Consider the following 24,962-nt stretch of genomic DNA (forward strand, 5'->3'; position numbering starts at 1 on the left):
GGATAAATATCAGTGAAAAGACGTTTTCACCCTAGCTCTTGCACATAAGATTTTGTAGTAATAACTTCAGCAGAAACTGTTGAACGGTCAGTGTTATAGAGGTACTCTTCATTTTTATATATCTGAAGTACTGGTTAATCAATAGGATGCCAGTGGATGGTGATGAAGAATATGCAGAATAGCTCCTGTGTTTTGAAACACCAGTAAACTTACACATTGTGGACTTGAAATGGTTCCATGTGTGGAGTGCTTTACATCAGCTCTTAACAAAAGGCAGGTATTAAAGTGAGTTCTGCTTATCTGAATGCTATATAACTTGTAATTAATGGTACCTACTGCTGGCATTTCATCTAGAAAAAAGGATGTGCTGAGGCATTGCAACTGCATAGTTCATAGAATGTCAGCAATTTACTGACAGTGAGTAAGATTTTCTTTCCAGCAAAGAATCCAGAAAACAGGCTAAGAGATCTATGCTAACAGTAGCTGTGGAGTTGAAGAAAATCATGCAAGCTGGAAAAAAAAGTTGGTTAGACTGCCCCTTAGTTTGCAATGTTTCATTACAAAAAAGAAGTCAGCTGAGTGGCTGAACCGGAAACAGAATCACCTTTACTCTTTTTTAATGAGTCAATAGTGTTTGCACTAGATTGTATTCACAGCACATAATGACTTGTGCATGTTCTTTTCAAGTTCAATTCCTACCTTGATTTTGACACAAAAACTAAAAAAGTCTTCGCACAGGATGAGGTAAGTTAAAATAATTTTGTTTCTTTTTAAAATCCAATTCTATTTAACCATAACTTTTCAGTGTTTTATCCAAAATATGATATTAAATAATATTTTGTATAGAAAAGCTTTTTTCTTTCAATAGTGAAAGAAAAAAAAAATTAGGAGTACTTAGGAGTCCAGCTCATCCTTCCTAGCTGGTATGAAGAGCTACTTGCTTCAATAGTTTCTTTGATACTGCTTGTGTAACTGCCCAAGAACAGTAACAAGACCAGTGGTATGGTTTCTTTGGGTGTCAGAGCTCAGGAATCTTAAGATTTAGTGAATTCCCTAGCTTTGTCACCAGGCAGCTATGGCCCTGTTACTCCTGTGTTCAGCTCATCTTGGTGCTTGCTTGGGTTCCTGCCTGCCTACCAGTGCTGTACTCAGGTCTGTGAGACAATGAATTACCAGGCAGAGAGAAGGAGCTACGGAAAAGTAGAAATAACTTGTCTCCTCTCCCTTTTTCAATGCCACTTCTTCTACCAGCAGCAATGAGGGGAGGGAACTGGAGATTTGTTGTTCCCTCTTCTAACTCCACATTCTCACCATTTCCTCTCAGGTGCTGTCATCCCCTGATCTTCGCGGGACAGATGGTGGACATGGCATGAGTAAGCAGGCAGGGTGGAGGTAGAAGAAGACAAGGCTGATAACATAAGGAGTGGTAGCCTGTCTGTTCACTAGTGGGGCTAAAATAGTTGTTTAATATTGGTTCCCTAATCTTGGTGCTGTTTATGGAAACTGCCCACATGCATGTGATTTTGCTGCTTCCATCCACCACCACTAAGGAAAATGACATACTTTGTCTATTTTTATAGCTGGCTCTTACACAGAGGAATAGAAAAATAACAATAAAAATACGATTCCTGGCTAAATTACAATGGGTCAGCTGCAGCATCATATGTCTACTGCAAAATTTGAATTGGTAGCAAAAAGTCCTGATCTTCCCCTTTTTAGTCATATTATAAAGACGAACTTACAAAAATGAAGTTAAATAGCTTGAGACCTTCAAACACCTAGTGATCTATTAAGAACCACATTGAAAGTGAACAAATTTCAAGTATCTATATAACATAGTGGCAATGACCATAGAAGAGCAGACCAAAGATCTATGTAAGCCATTTTCTTGCCTTTGACAATGGCAAATAGCAGATGTCTAAGGAAGAGTATAAAGGGGCATGCACATAGTGATACTTCCTTTGGAATTCTTGCCCAGCCTTTAGCATTTTTTGCCAAAGGACTTCTTTAAGCAAAAAGAGGATGTTTCTCTGAACAATCCTATACTGACTTTTCTTTCATTAATTTGTCTATTTACTTTTTTAACGTGTACTTTCAGCAGCAAGAAGTTCTGCAACCCGACTTTCTGTAGAAAAAGTATCTCCTAGTATTCATTCTAAATCTGCAACTATTTGATGTCCTTTAGTTATTTTATAAGATGTACAAGTGCATAGTTTAATCATTCCTGCATCACATTCTCCAAGCCACTCCTGATTTTAAAAACTTCTATTGCACTTAATTCCAGTTGACTCTTTTTCATACTGAAATATCTTGCTTTGTTTAATCATTGTTCATCTAGAAATGTTTCCTTGCCTTTGACTACCTCCACAATTTTTCCTCTGTACATAATTATCTGTTCATCCCCATTGTCACTGTTATCTGTATCTGAATAAATGTGATAGTTCTATGGTCACGTTCATGAATATAAATATTAACATTGTTCTATAATGGTCTTGGTATAAACATGTAGGAAATACTTATATCCAAGCAAAAAAAAGAGGTTTTCATTTGAATTTTAAACTATTTTATTATAAAGTAATTATTTTTGTTAGACTTCACTATTTTATAAAGTCCTATCATAATATCTAACTTTTAGTCCTGAAATTTGTCAGTATTAAGGATCACAACTGTTCTCCTAAATACAACCTTTTAAAAAAGGTCTACTGTTTAAATTTCTGTAAGTTGTTTTGTGGTGTTGTATGAGTTCTTTAGGTGAGTTCTGATGTGTTCTGTTTAATAAAAGCATCATTGCAGCTAGCCTTTAGTAGCATTTTTCAGCTTTCATATGTACTTCATTACAACATCAAAAGGAAAGACATAAAGAATAAACCCATGGAATGCAATGAAAATATGTTTATCAAGAGAAGCACCTTATATTCTTAATATAATTTTAATCTAAGGAATTAGCCAATGGGTCCTGGAATTACTCCCTTTTGAAAAGGATCAGTTATTTCCAAAATATTTTCTCACTTAGGACTTCCCTTCACCTACAGCAGGGTGTATGTTTAACCTGATTTTTGAAACCATACATTCCACTTTGTCATGACTTACTGAAATGATGTGTGGCTTCTGATACAGTGGATGTCATAATATACATAGTTTCCAATCTTTTAAACTGATGAGTTACAACATTAAAATCTTACCTGTTGCGCATCTTCCCATTTCTCTTTGTTTTCTTCATCTAAGAGATTACTAATGATTTGAAAGAAGTTCTGAAAAATCAATTAAATAAAAGACAAAGTAAAATGATTTCCAATGACATAGTCATATCCTTAAGTTGACATTAAGAAAGTTTTCCTTTCTTCATTACAAATGCAGTTCTGCTGCCTATTTTCTGTCAGTGGAAGAGATGAGATTACAAAATAATACATTAGGCTGATAAAAGGGCACCTATTTTAATTCTTCATTTCTGGCCATATAATCAGGTTCCATACTACTGTTTTGCATAAAATAAGAACTGTTTTAAACTTGCTAAACTTCTAAATGTGATGGTGTTCTATTTTCAAATGGGTCTCATTCAAGAAAATGGACAACTATATATTTTGCAAATAAACAAAGTACACTAAGAAAACACCAGGCTCAGGGTCACTAGTTTCTATTCAAAATATTAAAGTTATCCTTAATGACCATAAATAGGGCATACAATGGTGTTTCATTGGTAAATGCTGTGTGAAACCAGGTGCCTCTTACTTTTAAAAAGTTACATTTGCCTCTGTCCTTTGAGTAATTTCAACAGAAAAGGAATAATTAATGTATGTTTCTTTGACCTTAAACTGTTAATTTCCTCTTCTGATTCTCCTATTCATTTAACTATAAGGAAAAATCAAATAAAAGCCAGGGCATTTAGCTTCTAAGTCACCCATTCTAAAAATCACTTTCTTCCAAGTGTTTGTGGAGAACTTTCCTTTCTAATTTTGTCTGCTCTCTCTACCAATTTGTATTCCCAACTTCTTCATCTTTAAAGGTAGGAATTTGTGCAGAGTCTGTTCTTCTCAGCTCTGTGTCACTTTTTGAGCAGAATGTCAATTTTGTCTACAGCCTGCCAATTATAATTTATCTGTTCCTTCATAAAAGATACATGTATTTTCCACTGACCTTAGCTGAAGAGTGCAATTGAGATTTTCGCAACCTCTAAAAAATCTTTAAGGGGAATACCAACCATAGGACCCTGTTGGAACTTGGAAATGGTCATTTCTTCACCTGCACTTACGTTTTAGCCACTTACTTTTTAGCCATTTTGGGGGGATAAATAGGGCTTAAATAAGATTTAAGTAAGAAGTAACTTTAACTCACTATTAATGAAAGTACAAAGCATTTGACTGCACACTGACTGCAATGAGAGCAGAAATAACTTCCAACCTTAGTGTACTATGGGTACTGTGGTTGTGCTTGAAAAGACATTAATATCAAATATGAGATATCACAGACATTTTAGGTGTCTCACAACCATAGAAGTAAAACACTGTAGGATACAAAGTTGAATAAAACTTGTGAAAACTATTTTTACATCAAAACTATTTTTAAATAAAAACATTTTTACCAGTTTAATCTAGTCCTAACACTAACTACCTGACAAGCGAGAGGATCCATCTTTGCCTCATCATTAGGAAGTTAATATGTTAACCATAAAATTTATACCAATAAAAATTGCTGTAACTTGGCAAATTTAACATAGAGGTGACAGAGGAAGGGGAAATGTTAGGGGAAGGGGAAATGGTTAGTGACCCGCTACACCACTTAGACACCCACAAGTCTATGGGATCGGATGGGATCCACCCAAGGGTACTGAGGGAGCTGGCAGAAGTGCTCACCAAACCACTTTCAATCATCTACCAGCAGTCCTGGCTAACCGGGAAGGTCCCAGGGGGCTGGAGGTTAGCGAATGTGATGCCCTTCTTCAAAAAGGGATGGAAGGAGGATCCAGGGAACCACAGGCCTGTCAGTCTGACCTTGGTGTCAGGGAAGATTATGGAGCAGATCATCTTGAGTGCCATCACACAGCATGTACAGGACAACCAGGCGATGAGGCCTAGTCAGCATAGGTTTATGAAAGGCAGGTCCTGCCTGACTAACCTGATTTTCTTCTACGAGAAAGTGACTCGCTTAGTGGATGAGGGAAAGGCTGTGGATATAGTCTACCTAGACTTTAGTAAAGCCTTTGACACTGTTTCCCACAGCATTCTCGTGGAGAAACTGACTGCTTATGCCTTGGATGGGTGTACTCTTCACTGGGTAAAAAACTGGCTGGATGATCAGGCCCAACAGGTTGTGGTGAATGGAATTAAATCCAGTTGGCAGCTGGTCACGAGTGGTGTTCCCCAGGGCTCGGTAGTGGGGCCAGTCTTCTTTAATATCTTCATCAATGATCTGGATGAGGGGATCAAGTGCACCTTCAGTAAGTTTGCAGATGACACCAAGTTGGATGGGTGTGTTGATCTGCTGGAGGGTCGGAAGGCTCTGCAGAGGGATCTGGACAGGCTGGATCGATGGGCCGAGGCCAATTGGATGAGGTTCAACAAGGCCAAGTGCCGGGTCCTGCACTTGGGTCACAACAACCCCAGACAACGCTACAGGCTGGGGGACGAGTGGCTGGAAAGCTCCCCTGCAGAAAAGGACCTGGGGGTGTTGATTGGCAGCCGGCTGAAGATGAGCCAGCAGTGTGCCCAGGTGGCCAAAGCACCCAGCAGCATCCTGGCCTGTATCAGAAATAGTGTGGCCAGCAGGAGTAGGGAGGTGATCGTGCCCCTGTACTCGGCGCTGGTGAGGCTGCACCTCGAATCCTGTGTTCAGTTTTGGGCCCCTCACTACAAGAAGGACATTGAGGTGCTGGAGCGTGTCCAGAGAAGGGCAACGAAGCTGGTGAGGGGTCTGGAGCACAAGTCTTATGAGGAGCAGTTGTGAGAGGTGGGGTTGTTTAGCCTGGAGAAAAGGAATCTCAGGAGAGACCTTATCACTCTCTACAACTTCCTGAAAGGAGATTGTAGAGAGGTGGGTGCTGGTCTCTTCTCCCAAGTGACAAGTGATAGAACAAGAGGAAATGGCCTCAAGTTGCACCAGGGGAGGTTTAGACTGGATATTAGGAAAAAACTTCTTCACTGAAAAGATTGTCAATCACTGGAACAGGCTGCCCGGGGAGGTGGTTGAGTCACCATCCCTGGAGGTATTTAAAAGCCTTGTGGATGAGGCGCTTAGGGACATGGTTTAATGGTGAACTTGGCAGTGTTAGGTTAATGGTTGGACTTGATCTTAAAGGTCTTTTCCAACCTAAACGATTCCATGACACTTTGGTGAACTTGGGCAAAAGAATCCTGTACATTAATGAGGGCACAATTCTCTCACTGAAGTCAGTAGCAAAATAACCATAAGCTTCAGTGACACAAAACGTCATGAGAAGAAAGGAAATGGCTCAGCAAGTTCCTGTGAAAATCACAAGTATGCATTGGAACAGGATGATGAGTATTAAAGACAGGATATAAAAGAAAAATGTTTTCATGGTTTTATCTAATTTGCAGTGTTACAGAAGGGAAATTTCCAGTCAAGCTGAAGATAAGAAGAGGAAAATGTAGCTACATATTGCTTATATACCAAGAATACATTTAATCTCTTTCAGGTATTCAGTAGCAAAATAAAGCATAATGAAAAGAGTTACGTTTAGTATTCATTACAAAGGATTTGCCAGTTTAACCAGGTTGGCAAATCACAATTGTGTAAACGTAACTTCAGCTAGGAAAAATGTACAGCTTTGTTGGTCCCCCAAGTAAAATAAACTATATTGGCCAAAGCAGTTTCATGGCACTATAAACACATCTACTCTAGGACATTATGATTTGGCAAAGAGTTCTACTAGGTAGAGTTGGCCTTAGGGGGATTTTGCCTGAGGAAAACACTTTTTAAAGCGTGATATTTCTGCACTCTTCCAGTGCAATACTGTGGAGATGCAGTGGACAGAAATTTTAGCTAACTTTAACTTGTTAGGGTGCCAGCAGCAGTCTAGCTGTAGCAGCATGGTTCTCAGTGTGGGATTATTTATCATACTAAGGAGCTGGTTCAAAGCTAGTTTTGCACTACATTGCAGCCACTGATTCCCCTGCAGAAACAGTCCAAGCCTTAATTGCAAAAGTATCCATGTCCATGTAATGAGATCTATCTGAGAGTAGCCTAGATTGTCTGTAAAACACTCAGGAGTTATAAATGTTTCTTGCAGATGACAAATTACATGGTTTTGCTAATAATGTTATGTATTCATTAAATTTTATCTTTATTTTAGTTACATAAAAGCACTAAAATGACCAATAAGTAACAGAAATACCTGTGAAAAAGCTTATAAATAATCCTAGACTCAAGCACAAACAAAAGATGAGCAATAACTGATTTAATATAAACTTGGTACTTGCCAATAAACCATAAATGATGTATATGAACCTACTGACAAGAATATCTTGCTTCTTGAGATCTTTTTTTTCTCTATTTCTATCCCTGGTTGATGTCATATTTATGGTAGCAGTGGAGGCTGAGATGTATGAAGATTTTTCAGTCAGCAATACCGGTGCTTTGTGAATTAAATAGAGAGACGATTAAATGGCTTTGCTGCTTCAGTAGTGAGCAGATATGAGATGCACTCCAAAAATGTGACAGGGGAATAGGGGTTAAAAAGTCTTTCACCTACTTTGACTATTATCTTGTTCATTGCATTAATGCTGCAAGAAACAACATTGCCCTTTAGTAAAATGATTGACAGGTTTGAAGGCTAAATTTTAGAAGCATTATGGATGTGATCTGGTGGTATTACTGCAGTAAACACTGGACCTCCTTGTAGAATCAAGCTCCTTCCTTTCATGGCAGGGCTTACTCAACTGGCCACTATAGAAAATGTTGTGAGAGCCAGAGCCAAATTTTGAAGTCCTTTATTTTTGCACAGGCTTTTCTGAGGATAATGCCAGTTACAGTCAGGAATGGACAATTACGTTTTCCTAATTTAATTTCTTCCTTTCAATCCTTTTCTTCTGTAATACAATGGCTGCAGTTCTCTGTTCCAGTCCAAATTCTTTGACCCTCTCTGCAGGCATAAAGCTGTCATAAATCCTTTTATGCAGCTAGAGGAGAATTCCTGCCTAGAAGGAGTTAATGGATAGCCTTAAGTCACCTCCACTTTTGGACCTCAGCATTGGCAGCGTGTGTGTGGGAGGTGGAAGGTGGGAGGAAAAAAAGCATTGGGCAATCCTGTTAATCCCTGACTGACAGCAACGGTCCCTGTGGCTAATATAAATGGGATTATACTGCTCTAACTTCTTTGGGGAGAAACCTTGTTTCCTGTTGGTTGCTGGATCAGGGGATTATACAACTCACTTTGTTATCCTGTCCTGAAAGGTAGTTCCTTTCCTGCCATCCTCTCCTTAGAAGGTAGTTCAAGCACTCTTAGACCAGTTCTGGGAAGTGTTCCAAAATGTTGCGTACATTATGCTTATTTAAAATTTTAATTATCTTCCAGGTAGAATCCTTCTTACACAAGTAATAGCGCAGCAGCCATCTCATAGCCTCAGGGTACCTACACATTGTATTTTAAAGTAATTCCCATATGAAGAGAAAGACTTGCTTGTAGAATAATTGCATGACTCTTATCTTCTGCTGTTTCTGCTACTGTACTGCTGTTTTCAGTCACTGATGCAGGATACCTTCTATATTGTTTAACTGCCTCATACATGGCTATTTTTCTTCCCGACACTGTATATGCAATGTATACATAAATATTGTTGCAAAAAGGGTTAAAATAGGAAAAAAAGAAAACCAGTCATATAATAAATAACTTGGAACTAGACATGCATACTTTAGAAGCTTTGTTTTGCTCTTGGCATCTGTCCGCCTAAACAAGTGGCATTTTCTTTGCAGCACATCAGGCAGTGGCATCTTAATTTTGAGTAAATAGCCTGAAATTTTCAAATTTGATCTCACTTTTCTGCTCATTGTTTTTGTTATGGAGTCTCTGAATCACACTTTTTGCACTATTCCTGAATATTAATACTGGATATAAGTCAGATATTATAGACAGTTGAGGGACTATCCAGATGGATGGAACGTATAAGAACCAAATATACTCAGATATATACACTTTTCCTTTCTCAGTTTTAACGGAAGTGGAAGTGTTGTTTTTGTATGGACCTTAAAAAATACTATTACCCATAATTCATAATAGATTTTGCTGTCATCATGCGAAATGATAAATTATGACCTTCGGGGATTTTAAACCTCACTCATGCTTTTCTGATAATTTCTTTAAAACAAAAACCCAATACCTAAGAAATTCTACTCTTTATCTAGTGCAAAAAATAGAATGGAATTAGAATACCACACAGAGCTTCCTCAGAAAGAAGAATCTTGCTATTTTTGTGTAAATTGATTTCATTTTCACCTTTTTGTCACTTACTTTGATGGTAGACTAGAAAGTATGAAAATATGTGATAGTGAAAATAAAAAATAAATACAATCCTCCAGAGTATGGTAGCATATGACTTATATTTACATACAGGAAAATCCTGGTTTCTCAGAAATTAACAGTAAAATTTAAACTGATTTTACTGAGCCAGGATTTCATTTTATATCATGAGAAGTCAGTAACAGGAACATTGCTTAATACATCCCCTGTGCAAAATATATGCTTAATTCTGATTCCACTTACTTTCCTGAACACTATGCATTGTTTTTTGGATTTTACCTTAGATTGCGATTTGTTAATTTTTTTTTTTTTTTCTTTTTCCTTTCAGTGCCTTTTATTCAGCTGGGATTTAAGATCTCTTGGTATTTAGGCATCTAAATCCTGAAATACAGTTATTTATTTGGTTTGAGAAATCCTTCCTTATTTCCTTCACAATACGGCTTACCAATTTTTTCCTTTTTTCATTTCTTCACTTCAAAATGATTAATCAAAAATTATTAAAATAGCACTAATCATTTTGCCAAGTTCTGTCAGAATACTGTTACGAATTTTAGAAACAGCTCTACATTGCTGAAGTGAACAGAACTTTTGGAACTGTTGTTAATGGGAAAATAATCAAATTTTCTCTGATGTATGTAAACTGCAAATGACCTGCTCTGCTAAGCCCATGAACAAAATCGCTTGTGCCAAGCAGTTTCTCAAGGATGGTTCTACCAAAGATTTCTGTAGTGCCTGTGAACCATGAAGAAGTCACATTGGGCTATCATATTGTTGAATGCATGAAAAATTTTCAGTAAATAACACCATCTTTAATAGTAAAACTTAATGAAAGTAGGAAAAGATATTGACTCTCATTCAAAAAAGAAAGGATTGTCCAGTCAAAATACTTTTTGAAAAACATTGTTCAAAAAATCTAACTTTCAGCTGGCTAAGGGCAATACAAGAAATGTTGGTTTATTATGGAAGTCCAGTTTTCTTTGTGCATGGAAAAACAAGAAAACTGAAAATATAATAGCAAGTTCTTGAAAACTTAACTCCGGAAAAATTGCCTTTTCCAAGATAACTCCATTTATCTGTGTGCATATATTCCAGAGTGTATTTATAATCTATGCTTACCTTTACACAAACAAATACGTACACATGACCTGCATTAATAACTTCATTAGTAATTTACGAATGATCATGAAACTCTCTTTTTCATAAATAATATATACATCTACCTTCTTAGTATTCTTTTTCAGTACATCTAGAGTCTTTGAAAAGTGTCTAAATTTCTCAGATATAGATGAAACCAATATCCTGATCTAGAAGTCCTGTGAAATATTTATTTTAATGAACATTACACAATGAGCTGTGCAGCCCATTGTGTAGAAATAATTAGAGTGTTTTTAGTTCTGACAGAATTTTAATTGGCCTCTTGCACAAGAAGAGTTAATCTAACACATGAAATAATTGAGAAGTAGTATCAAATGTACTATCCATCACTCCTGTGCACTTTTAATGAGCTTCATTTATTTGAATTGAAGAAGCAATGCCAGAATTGCATAACTAAACATTGTGGATAGATTTTGAACTGAGATGAACTATAACAAACAACACTAGTGAATTGCTTAGTGCAAAAAAATACCAACACATCCCTGTCAATCAAACCAAACCTTTAAAGAGAAAGGTAGTGAAATAAATGTTACAAAGAAAGAATTTTACATTTTTCACTTTCTGCATTGTTTTGGATATTTGTCTCATTAAATGTCGTTGAGTCTTTTCTTATTTTACTCTTGTATCTTTTTGCACTCTTGTATCTAGTTTTATGTGAACAATACTTATGTCTATCATTCAGAAGATTTAGTTTCCTCAGTGGGTAAAATAGGTGACATGCAGTATACTGACATAAACTCCATCAACTGAAACATTACCCTTACAATGTTTCTCTTACCTGCACCCCATCAGATGCAGGGATATAACTTGCTCTTTTAAATGTGTCTGTAACATTTCTGAGAATTTCCACAGAAATCAGAAGGTCCCCTGCATAAAAATTTTTCCTCTGAGTTAAATCCAGTAGTGTCTTGGTTACTTGGGACATGCCATCACCAGCCAACATCCTCTGTCCCTTTGCGAGGTGCTCCTTAATCTGTACCAGAAGAACAAAATTAATATCAGAACCTACTTTACTGAGAAAAAGGTATGACAAATTCTAAACACAGCCAAAAATATTAAATATTAAAGCTATTATAATATTAAATATTAAAGACATTATAACAAAGTTCATCCTGTTAAAGAGAAGAGAAAATAGTAACTATGATGACAGAATTATTATGTTTATCAGAGAATCATGGATTTTATACTGAAAGATGTCGGAATTGTCATGTTTCACCCATTTGCTTCTCTTTCAACACCAATAATTTCTCAACATTGATGTTATTAATGGAACTCCATGGACTGGACTGTGGCTTTAATCTACTGCCATGATATAGCAAGGAACTGGTCTTCCTCAAAGGAACAGCTGTACAACCAGTGTTGCCACTCATTAAACAACTAAGAGCTCTGAAAGGGGTAAATGATAAGGCAATCCTTGTTATAATCCAGTTTACTATAGGAAAGTATACTCTTCACCTCTGCCAGCCCAGCTTGGCTAGTCAATATAAGAGCGATGGTTTATGTGGAAGCTGATTATGGTGCTTGCTTCTGTACTACTAATAACACAAAGGTGCTAACTTGGAACAATCCTGTTTGTTTTTTCAAGAAATGCAAATTAAATTATTAATTGCTCCTCTGTATCAGCCAAGAGTGCATACTTAAATGGTAGCTCTCCCAGCAGATCTGTACAGGCCTAGTGATAAAGCTAATCCAAAATGCATATGCTGGTAGAAGAGTCCTCCTGGTAAGAAGCTGAACTTGTGCATCTGATTAATTCTTAAAGCTGACTCAGCATCCCAGGAAGATGCATAGTGTATCACAAAGATGTCACAAGGCCAGCCAAGGCTGAAAAAGAGTGCATAGTTTAAACAACCTATTTTTAAATATGCATATGAATTTATGTATACAAACACAAGTTCTTCCAAATTGAAACTAAATTGAAGAAAAGATAAATTACCTGAGACAGACCTCACTCTAAGCAGGAGGACTGAAGAGAAAATTTTGTGCAACTGGCAAACAAAATGCTGACACCATCTCTGCAAACGTATCTTCAATTGCTTTTTAACTTGGCCTTATTACTGACATATAGAGAGAAGGATGACTAATGTAACATAATGTGATGGCGAAACAGAAGGAAGAGTGTAAAGATACTTTTTGTCTCCCCAGCCACTTTGTGTGGATATGTGGGGCTTCGTTAAAAGAAAAACAAATAAAAAGATAGAATATGTAGTAAAAATAGTACTGTGATTAAAAGGGTTCAAAATAACTTTAATGAAAGCAATTTAAAAAATGCAATCATCCTCTGACATACATGATCAAAATAGTTTTTTTTCATGCTGTTGGATCATATTTTAGTTATATTCTCAACCAGTCTTGAGATAAACTAGATATATGTAACACAGCTGAGGCTGGGCAAAGTGGCTGCTTCAAGTTATGTCTATGGCCTTAAGTCATCTTTGTAGTGGCTGGGGATTGTTATGGACCACAACAGGCTTGGCCAAACACTGGAAATATTTAAGACTTGGGAGAACACCTGCCTGCTGTAGCATGGACAGGGAATGAATCTACTCTATACCATAAGTACAGAGGTACAAGCATAATTGTACAAGCAGATGTTTTCAAAAAAAATTTCAGTGAGGAGAACTGAGGCAGTTAATTGGGTTTTTTTAACAAATATTTCCAGAGAAATACCTCCCTCAGTCTTCAGAATACTGTAAGAAGTAATTAGGCAAGAAAGTTGCCTGCAGAAATCCTTTTGTGCAGTTTCTATTCATTTTAGAAGGAGGCTTTGAAAGTAATCTTATAGGAAAATAATAGTGGAGGAAAAGGTGTGAGAATGGAAGAAAATTCATTTGAGTAAATTCAGTGGTCTGATATTGTATATGTAACATTATGAACTACTTTCTTGGGAACAAGCAAAAGCAAACAAGAACTCGATTTGTGATTTTTCCTGTGAAATGTTGCCATTTGCCTCATCTGCTCACATGCTGTGTCTCGGTAGCAAATTAAAAAAGCATCAGCAAGCACAGTAACACAGAACAGTAGAACTTTTGCTGGAGCTCATCCAGCTGTTCATTGACCCCAGAGCGTATTTCCAGATTTTGAGGATTAACAATGTTCAATGTGTCTAGTCACGCCCAAAAGACATACAACATAAAAGCCAGTCCATAAAGCTGAACTCCCAAATCTAACACATGCCTTAGGAAGTACTGTGGGAAAGGCATCACACAACTTGAAGGCAGAGCTTAAGAGAGAACAAAGAGGTTCTTTTAATTCCAGTAACAACAGCAAAGTGATCAGTCCTTACAAAAACTCTACTGTGCTCTTATGCTTGTATAAAACATTGGTAGGAAAGCTGTCAAACTATTTAGCATGTTATTTTCTATTGCATTATTTTGCTTCCTTTTGCTCCATCTGTAAGTTCACACCCTTATTTGTTTTTCCATGTTCCTGCCAGACTTTAAACTCACATCTTAAAGATGTCAGGGGCCAATTTGTTGCTGGTTTTGGACCATGCATAGTACACAGAAGTCTTGGTCTCAGCTGCTTTTGGAATGCAAATAATAAATTAAAATTATCCTAGTTTTGACTGCTTTTTAGGCTTTTGAGCAAGTAAAGCTCTGTTTTCAGTGAAAAATTTTACAGATCTCTAGCAGCAGAAGTGGGAGCTGTAGTATACTCTTTAGTGCTTTCAGCAAGACATTTTGACTGCTTTTGGACACAATGATAAAAAAGGTCTAGTAAGTGCCCACAGGACTAAATTATTATGCCTACTTCAGAAGTAGCCAGGGTTGTGGTGCAGATGCTTTAAAGTACCTCAGAATTATTGGCTCTTAAAATTACAGCTCAGTTTGGAACTGTTTTTAAAAAAATGACATACACAGAAAGCTCAGCTTCCCAGCACAAGTATCCTTTCCTCCCTTGGGCCACACCATTCGAACACAGCTTCATGAGCACCTTTTCTTCACCCTCTCAAGCTCCAACTCAGAAGTTCCCTTCCCTGATCCTTATCCACCCCTCCAGGCCCACACTGCCTTGAGTTAGACTAGCAGCATACCCTTAGAAGTAGCATAACAAAACAGAAGGTTGCAATGTGTTTCGATAAGGAAAGTGGGTGAAAATTAGAGGTAATTAGTAGAAAGTTTTGATTACAGACCAGCAAGCAACATGCAGGCCAGGGTAAGAATTAGCAGCCTCTTTATTATCAGTTTATTACAGAATGTATTTTCTTATTGTAAGACAGCCTATAGCTCCTAAACACAACTTTAAAATCACAGGCCATTCACTCAGTTGATGTAAACTGGTGCAACACTATTAAAGCCAATGAAGATGTCCAGATTAGTATGAGTTGAAGGTAGTGGATTACTTGCACAGCTACCACAAGAATCTTTCAGTGTGAAAATACAGAATATTCTCATCAGTAGTTAGTAGAATGTCTTTCTCACCATACTGCTTATTTTCTATGCTATGGTCACTGTGATATTATGCACTATCCAAGAAAGCTATTTTGGTCACCACTGTAGGTCCTTGTAGTTCTCTGTGAAGGTCATTTTTTAGTGGTCTTACAGGCAGGCTCATTAAAAATAAAGTTTATGAGCCGAGAGATAGTGAAATGAAGCAGCTGTTAAAGTGATACTTCAGTTGTCAGCCCAATCTCTAGCTGCCTGCACTATATGGCTGCATACTTGAAAAATTACTGAAATGTTTAACTGGACTTTGACTCAGGGTCCAATTGCCTTTGTCCCTCAATTTATCAGAAAGTATGATATAATAAAAATGCCTCTTACAAAGTCAGAGCTCCTAGGCCTCCGGAGTTGGAGTACAAATTTATTACTGCATAATAATTACTGCAAACTTAACAGCTAGACATTGTTTAAAAGGACAGAAAACAATGAACCCTCAAGAAACCTATAAAAGATTGAAAAGAGTGATTAATTTGAAGAGTAACTACACCATCATCCTTTTTTCATTATTTTTTAAGATTATGTTGGATTCATGGCTAATGTATTACTAATGATGTCATTAAAACATTTTACGGTAGTGGGAACTATAAGTACCCGAATTAGGAAGCCTTAGATAGAAGTGAGGAAAGATAGCTTGAAATAAAAATATATCCTGAAATTGCTCATAATCTGCAAACCACTTTGCTTTGTACCTCCAGAACCCAACACTAACATTTTGTAAAATATTTTTCATAATGTGCTTAAGATGCAGAACAGGAAGGAATATTCACATCACCTGCAATAGCCACTTGAATTACACAACTGTATTAGAAACCTAAAAGCTCTTGAGAGCGTTGGCTCCTCTAGAGGACAACCCAGAGCACCTGAAATCTTCAGCACCTGAATGCTCTGAATCACATTACCTGGCCTCTGCAGCTTCTACTCTTGAGGCTGGAGTTGATAGTACCCACTCAATAAATATTAATTGATGATTTTGCATTAAACTTACTTTTACAGTTACCAGCATTGAGGTCCAGAAATGTTGGAAACAAAATGCTGAAGTATGTGTGCTTAAAGTTTGGCACATAAATTAAAAAGGCAGAAAATATATTTTTGGCAACTGAAAAATTCCCATAGGCATAATCCTGCACTGAACTGAACTCATGCAGCATGCTGATGTTTAAACTATAATGTGATGTCATTGTGAGAAAGCTCTTCCTTTCAAATTTGAGAAAATCTTCATTATAGGATGTTTTTCTGATTATCAGCAGACAGTCCTTTAACTATTTTAGCACAGAATCTAGACGTTTCATTTACCTTCCCTTAATAGAATTAATTATATACAATTTATTTCTTTATTTTCAGGCTGCTTCAGTGTTCAAGAATATTATTTCATCCACCTTTTAAAAGAAACAGAGTAGGGTCTAAAGATACAGCTATGTGTTTTCAAGTATGCATCTGAATATTTATCACCTAATGTCATATAAGAGTCTTTCCTTTTCCACACATTCAACATTTTATGAAGGAGATTGCTAAAGCAATACAAAATAATTTTCCACTTTGTCATCAGGGAAATTAGTTAGTGGTCTCAATCTAGATCATGGTAACATACAAATAAATAAACAGTTTCTGCAGAGAGGAAGGAAATCATATATTCCCCTTGTTTATAACAGAAAAGGGAAAAAGTAATTGGTATACATTGTGTCGAGGAAGATTAAGGATGTATATTAAGGAAAACTTTTCAACTGTAAAGGCAATTATGTACCATAGTTTACCTGAAGAGACTATGCAGTCTTCCATATTGGAGGCCTTAATAACAGTCAAGAAAAACAAAATGCTGGAATAATGCAAGTATAGCTGATTCTGTTGGTACAGAAGTTTGGGCTGGATGATCTCATGAATTTCCTTTCAGTTCTATAATTCTGTAACAGCTCCCTGCAAATATTTGGAAACCCAAACTAAAGCCTCCTGTAGCCAACCAGAAACATCAAAGTTTAAGGAGTGCCCTGAAACTGAACTTTTACCTTCCTGCATTTATCCACTGTCATAGTGTGCAATCTGCTGCACCAAGTTTCTGTAGATACTGTGCTTCAATGTGCCTCTGTGCACTCAGCTGAAATCACTGCAGCCCTGTGCTTTAAGAAACTTATTCTAAATTCACATTGATGAAAAGAAAAATGGTGATTGTTTCACTATATACAGTCTTCCCACGTCATATACTTCTAAATTTTCTTAGGCAAAATATCCTCAAAACAGTGATTTGTTTGTAGAGAAAAAGAGCCAGCTTAATCACACAGAATACTGTGCTGTTCTAGACATTCATCTCAGGCAAACTGAATCTCTGCACAGATGCCAGAGAAATTGTATGTGCTCTTCTATATGTGATGAGGTGTATTGGAGAAACTTTGAAAAAAAAAATCTAGTATCTGTGGAAGTCTAACATGTTTTTAGAAGAAGAAGGTGAACAGCTCAGAGGGATGCTTGGTTCTTTCGCTACCCTCTTTCACAGGAAGACTACTATTGTTTCCCTCAAGAGGATTTTTTTTTTACCACTTTAACCCATTCCATAATTCTTTTTTTTTTAGCATCATCATCATCAATATTGTCACTTATTCTAGTCCTTGAGATATAACCACCAAATAGGTGACAGAAAAAAGTCATTATAAAGTTTCAGTATTTTGATTTCTGCATAGATTCAACAAAATATCTTAATAGACATTTTGAATAGAGAAGACTGCTCTTCAGTAGAGTAACAAATGGCTCTAGAGATGAGAAATGAATAATCATTAAACAGATCACTTCTTTTGGGGTTGTTTTTTCTTCTTATACTTATCACTGTGTCTGTTGACCAGGATTTCTATTATTATCTTATTATTGCTATTAAATGCTTCAGTTATCTGTGATTAAATCCTGCTTACATTGGCATGCTGTGTGAGAGATCTTGTTGTTGTTATTGTTGTTTCCTTTTTTAACCAGAGGGCATGTCTTCAAGATTTGTGTTATCTATGTATAATGCAACGTGACAAGACCAAGAGTTGAGAGGAAAAAGAGAATGAGGACTCTGAGAGGGTTGTTTTCATTCTATGATAGACATAACTTTGCTTGAGGTAAAGTCTCCTGGCTCTCCGTACTAACTGAATGACTAGGGCTGAGGGTCACAAAGGGACATACTACAAATGAGTTATCTTTCTTTTTTTATAGTACATGGTCATCCTGGTAAGTATGTGTCCCTAAAACATAAAGCTCTGATTAACTGCTTCAATTTATATGATTATTTGATTTTAACCAGTTTCTATATTTACTTGATTTTATGTTTCTATACAGTCATTCCAATGACACTCACTTCTGTTTGCAGGACAAACTAGAATGATTTCTTCAAGGAAACTAGCATAATTGGGGAGGCCTAATTTCTGCATGGGAGTACTGCATTAAGTAATCAGCAAGAGAAAAATCCTTTGTGCCTCACATATTTAACCAATCTGAGCTTAAACATGGTGGGGGAATGCAGCAAATGAAGTAGTGGACAAAAAAGCAGGGGAATGACTATAAGTGTAAGATGCTGTGACCATTTCTTTGCCCCTAGCTGCCTAGCCAAATTCCTGCAGTCATTCTGCAGCTGTGTTGGAGTGAAGGTTCCTGCAGTTCTGGCAGACTTTAAGGGAAAATTACATTAATTCTTTCTTTATTGAGTTCCTAAATGGCCTTCATCTCTTGTTTTTCCTCTGGCCATACCCTAGTGGAGTTCACCTGTTGGCTGCAGTTTTGGTTGGTTTGGAATATTAATGTGATCAGGGAACACTCAGCTGCTAACTGCTGCTGCAGCAGAAACCACAGGAACACATTTCATTTAACACACAGATTACTCTTTGGTAAACCAGACATGGAAAGATGATTATGGATGCTGAGATGATAGTGGGGATTTTTCTTTGAATTTAACTAATGGGATTGGTTGGCTATTAAAAAGCAGATATTCAAAAGCAGAAAGGAAGAAAAGCAACTTATCCAGCTGAATTAAATTGCGATCTGCCTATGCAGAATAGCAGGTAAATGTTTTCTCCCACTGTACAGCATCTCTAAGATTGGGGTGTGTGTGTATGTTGACAAGATCACGCACTATAATTTCATGAACAGAGAAGGTACCACAGTAGCTTTAAACATATTTCACTCTCCTGATCCTAAGATGCTCATTTCTGGTGCCTATTGTATTACAGTTAGTTATGAAAAAAGCAGGCATTCATTTGGGATGGAGCAGTTGGTTTCTATCCTACATATTTCATATGAGCGGCTGAAGTATTGGGTTATTTCCTCTCTTTGGCAAAGTGCGTATTTATTTACAGAGAGTGAAGCAGATCTGTTAGGGGACTAAGAAAGCCATACTAACTTTATAAAATGGTGTTAAAAGCACTCAAAACCCCAACATTTTAGTCCATGCAATGAGTTTGGCAGGACAGCAGGCAGAGCTTTCTCACAACCAAATGAGTGCCCTCACCATCAAGCAAACAGCAATACTGAAGTCATCAGCTTTTTTCCAAAGTTTTAATCTTCTCCCGTGCAGAATGGGAAAATGTTAGAAAGGCAGGGGAAAACTGTGGCCTGCCACAATCTCTTGATCAGATGCTTTCTGATGAGAGGAAACAGTTTGCCATTCTCCCATCAAGATACAGAGGTAACAAAACAGAGCTGACTCCTGCAGATTCTGGGCTTACAAGGGAGGCAAGGCAAGGAAAGCAGATAATTTGTTGATATAACTCCCTGCCTATCAAAGGCTGCGAAGGTGAAGATGAAGAGCTGGCGTATACCAATGTAAGGATAGACTGAGGCAGAAGAAAAATGTTGTTATTGAGGCCTGTACATTCAAATCTACAAAACTAAGCCTGGCTGCTTTGCTCTGCAGCTATATAAAAAGAAATGAAGCACTAAACTAACAAAAAAGGAGCAGTAAATTTTTTAGGAGGAAGCCTTTCATTCCCCAGAGTACAGCAGCCATTTCACTGAGGAGTACATGGACAGGCTGATACACTGTCCTTGTAATATAATTTGGAAAAACAAAATCTTCTCTAATGAGCTGCAGCTGAGCAAATCATTATTCACCTCAGAGTTCTTTTTATCAAATTATATTTTAGCCAAGCACTTGCAAAATTGTGAATAATGCTGCTGTGGAAAAAGGGGAAACAAAATTATAGTATGAACTAGAAGCAGCAGAAATGCATTTTTATGGCTATATTATCAGTTTGATATGCAAAGATTCACCTGCATAAGTTCTCATACTCCTTCATAAGTGCTAATATCTTGACACCAGTGTGATATTTCATATGCAGATTGTTCCTTCCTAACTGAAGAGTTAAGAGGTTTTTTGGTTTTCCAACTTCCTCTTTCTGATAGAAAAGCAACCCCGTTTGCATGAATGCATGTTTGATTTAGGTGTTATATCACTCAAATTGGCACAAATTAGTAACTTATTCTTATCGAAGCAACTAAATGTAGAATTTCATCATCCAGGTTTGAAAAATGTACCACATAGGTTTAGAAAATGCGCTGTATTAGTAGAGATTTTCTGGTAATATTGGAGATGACCTTCAGAAACTAAACGTTTTGATGATAGGCTTTAGTTTTCCTCATTATTTATGAGCATATTACAAATCTCTCCAAACTAGAGTATCCAAAAGCCATTCAGAGGAAGTCTCACTTTAGGCAAAAGGGCTATTCCAGTGTGTGGTGAGTCAGTGATGTATTACCAATATTTTTAAGCAGATTCCTCACAAAATTATCTTTTTTTCTGATTCAATAAATCCTATCACTTAGAATGCATGCATAACAGAGTAGAAAATAGAAATAACCCTATATATTCAAGTATTTTCTCCATTTACACCAAATGAGTTTCTAGTACTCCATGGTAAGATTTTATTCATTAATGGTTTTCATTAAAAATGGTCATGCAGGCTTCGGATATTCATTTCATAAAGATCTCATAACCTATGTAAACTCATTGGTCTTCCATACCAAACTATTTTAATCTCATTTTCATTTCCTACATTAGCTTCAATTCAAGTCTTTTGTCTCTTGGGTTTTGGTTTTTGTTTTTTGGGGGGTTGGGGGAAGGGATGAGTGGTTTCTTTGTTTCAGTTTGGTTTTTTGTTCGGTTTTGTTTGTTTTGTATTTTTCTAATTTAGAAGGCTATCATTCGTAGAATAAATTAAGAAGAGATGAAGGAGTCTTTAGCTATGCCTCTCAGAAGCAGTTGTTCATACAAAGGATGATGTAGGATGTTCCTAATGCTGGGGTCTTGCTTCTTAGTCTTCTTGCTTGTAGTCTAACAAATTTGACAGGCTTCAAGAGAGTATGAAAATGAAATTAACTCTTATTTAAGGCATTTCAGTGACTCTTTTTTTTCTCAGATACCATCTGAGGTAGGCCTGTGGGCTCCTAATCACTGATTCTATTTTTGGTCCTGCAGTCACTCACATCCAATCATAGTACAAATAGTTGAGTTTCTTATTCTCAGGGAAGATTTTACCCTGTTCATCCAAATGAATGAAGTAAAAAAAAAAAAAAAAGAAAAAATCAAGGCATCAAAGCAGATCATGAAATTTCTCAGCAGATCCAACCCACACCTGTGCTGGCTGAAACTTGCAAGAACATAAGGCATGCAAATGGAGAAGAAAAAGAAGTCTTGGAGAATGCATTCTCCATTGCATTACTTTTTACAGTGAAGACTAGATGTCTTCCTATGAGAGAGATTCTAGTTCAAGAAGAGGTCATGCAGGAAGTCATGGTAATTAATCATGATGGTCCCTTTCTAGACTTAACATCTAGAAAGCAATAAAGACCAAGCCAGAAATCAGGTATCACCTTATATACTAAATAATTGTTGCAGCAAGAACAATTAATAGCTTACTAACATACACTTGAAATCCTAGAAATTAAATAAATGTAAAACACTAAATTTGAAGTTTGGTCTGTCTCAAAGAATCACACAGCCCAGTTGGCTTGACTGTGGCAGCCAAAATACATACATGTGGTATGTCTTCTGCTTTAATTTTTTTGTGCCACAGGATTCAGTTTGCAAACTCTCATAGTGATGCTAAACCTAGCTTGACAGTGTATTTACCCAGTGGAGTTGTGTAATGTCTGATCTACTTATAAAATTTCAGGTATGGAGAATACTACTTTAGAATATTTTGGAGACATCTTTCTTTTATGAAAACATATCTCAGAAAATACCAGTCCAAAATAACCAAGTAGTAGCTCAAGTAAACAATTTTAAGTAAAATAATTAGGCAGACCATTTTCTGCTTCCAGATCAAAAGAAGATAATAAGCAATGAGAAGAATACTTCATAATATTATACAGTCTAAGTTTGGGTCATTAGATCATCATCTAATCTGCCTATAGACCATTAAGCTACCAACAGATACTCTTTAAAGAGATTTAAATATGCTAGTTAGACCAAAGGAGTTCAGTTTTCAGAAAATGAAATTATACGCAAAACAGACAAAGAGAAAATAGGCTTGAACAAGGTCCATAATTTCTGCTATAGCAGTAATTGATTTGGTAAAATGGTCCGAAAACCCAAACCATGTCTATTCCACAGAGGGCAAAAAACATCCAAATTCTGAGAATATTACCTGGATTAGAGAAAGCAGGAAAATTCCTCCCTATTAACTGAAATCTGGTGATCAGTATGTGACCAAGAACTGCCCAGAAGGAACTGAAGAAAGGATATCCCCTGCCACTAGGTCTTATTCAACCTTATGATTCTACTTCGTCTTCATCCACAATAAAACAGATACTTGGAAGATTTTCTTTGCTGTAATCTCCTCTTTGTCAAGAACACATTTAACAAATTGTGCATCATTGGGCAAATTATTCCCTCTTAGCTGCAATGATGACTGGTAACAGTCCTAAAACGCCATGTTTGACTAAGAGCATTTTCTTAATGCAAAGCTGCAGGTATTGCAAACACACTAGGGCAATACAAGAAATCCAAAACAAAAATTGATATATAATCTGTGATGTTTCTTTTTCTGTTCATCAGGTTATTGCTTGGTCCCCTAAGTCATGATTCCAGAAGGCAAAGCATACCTATTTATCACTTTGCATTTTCTACTTACAGTGCTTTAGTAAGAATAATCCTAATTAGGTTATTTAAGTATTATTATCAGAGCTAACCAAATAATTTCCCAAGGGTTTATTTCATGGATTTTGGCATTTTTGCCCCTTAATTTGTGCAGTGAATAATTTTTCATATTAGTCAACCAACTGTATAATCTGGTCAAACAGTATTTGTTGAATTCATTTGATGACTGATTTGTACCAAATGTTGGATAAATTATTCATGACTAATTGGTTCTGTTATTCAAAGAGATCTAATTATCATCCCTAGTTTTAAAAGGGACCTGTATTCCATAGTGCACAAAGTAAAATAAACTAACAAAGGTACAGGGTGTACGTTTGTGGCATAGCTGAAGTGCATCGTCCTCTTAACTACTTTTACTCAAGCTCCTACACATGAATTGTGTAGGGCACTGTGCCCTCGAAAGATGCAAGCTGCCTGCCGATCTCCACTCCACAAGTCAAACCATTCCCCTTCGCTATTTCATCATGTTCCAGTGTATAGTCTCTTCAGAGGCCCTGTAGTTATTATGTATTTGCTATGCCAGGGATTTTCTGTGCTGTCATATGAAGATGTATGAACATTAAGAAGGAACAGTGGCTAGGCACTACTTCAGAAGACCAGAAATAAATTTCTTGCTTAGTTGGTCTCCCCCAGTTCCCCATCAAAAAAAAATGGGGATGTAGTAGAGCCTAATCTAAAGCATATGTTGAGTAGATATATTAACTAAAGATTGTGAATTACTCTGAAACTGATGTAATAGAATATTAATTACAATACTGATATATGTATCAAAATGTGGTCCATGTATCTAGACAATTCCATTTAACTAATGGAAAATCCTGCTTTCTTCTGAGGTGCCAGCACCCTGCATTTGAAGTGCCAGTACATGCCTATCCTGAGTAGAGGCAGTAATTCTGTTTGGCACATTGTGTAAATGGCTGGAAAAAGAGCTAAATTATTCATGGTGCTGGGGGTTATGAGAAAAGTATATTATCTTTAGCATTACAAGTGTTTTAACTTTACTGACTCTTCACCTTTTGCAAATAGACTTCCAAATAGATTTTGAGATGAAAAGATAGTGCCATTTTAGCATGATTTACATAGCTACCATATGGGTCGCTATACAAGTCTTGAGTCAAGCTGAAGACCATGCAGCATTAGCTAGGTTTCTGCTACTTTAATACTGCTTATTAAGGGTTGAAATTTGTCCCATGTCACTTCCAGGTGAGTAATAGAGAAAACTGTAAAAATACAAGAGGCTTTGTGCATGAGGCAGTGAAGCTACTGTAGCTACATATAGTAGGGAAACAGTCTTCAGGGGTCAATCACCTGTGGCTATGTGGTAAAATTCTACTTTCTATATAGCACAGAATTCTGGCTTAATTTGGACATCTGCTGAAAACCTGTGTTAATGTTTGTAGGAAAAGCTTATCTTTAGGAAGAAAGTAAAAATCATACTGATATTAGAGTGGAAGTCTATGGATTAACTTTTCAGGGCTTCTGCCTTCTGTGAATTTCCAATTTTCTGGAGTCATGGGAGTCATCGAATCTCAGTATCATGGAACGGTTGAGGTTGGAAGAGACCTCTGGAAGTCATTTGGTCCAACCCCCCGAGCTCAAACAGGGTCACCTAGAACAGGTTGCACAGGACCATGTCCAGATGGCTTTTGAATGTCTCCAGGGATGGAGAGTCCACAACCTCCCTGGGCAATCTGTGCCAGTGCTCAGTCACTGTCACAGTGAAGAAGTGTTTTCTGATGTTCAGACAGGACCTCCTGTGTTTCACTTTGTGCCTATTACC

The 24,962-nt window shown here is 36.9% G+C and overlaps 1 protein-coding gene across 1 annotated transcript in view; it reads right to left on the reverse strand.

Moving 5' to 3' along the window:
* Nucleotides 1–24,962, reverse strand: part of ADGRB3 (adhesion G protein-coupled receptor B3) — a 465,172-nt gene that overhangs the window by 223,225 nt on the left and 216,985 nt on the right. Inside the window, exons 9-10 of the mRNA XM_059832344.1 lie at nt 11,403–11,597; nt 3,183–3,251 (exon numbers count right to left, since the gene is read on the reverse strand). Of these exons, the coding sequence (XP_059688327.1) occupies nt 3,183–3,251; nt 11,403–11,597 (264 nt within the window). The remainder of the gene's footprint in view (nt 1–3,182; nt 3,252–11,402; nt 11,598–24,962) is intronic.

This window comes from Gavia stellata, chromosome 2, assembly GCF_030936135.1.
Source record: "Gavia stellata isolate bGavSte3 chromosome 2, bGavSte3.hap2, whole genome shotgun sequence".
NCBI lineage: Eukaryota > Metazoa > Chordata > Aves > Gaviiformes > Gaviidae > Gavia > Gavia stellata.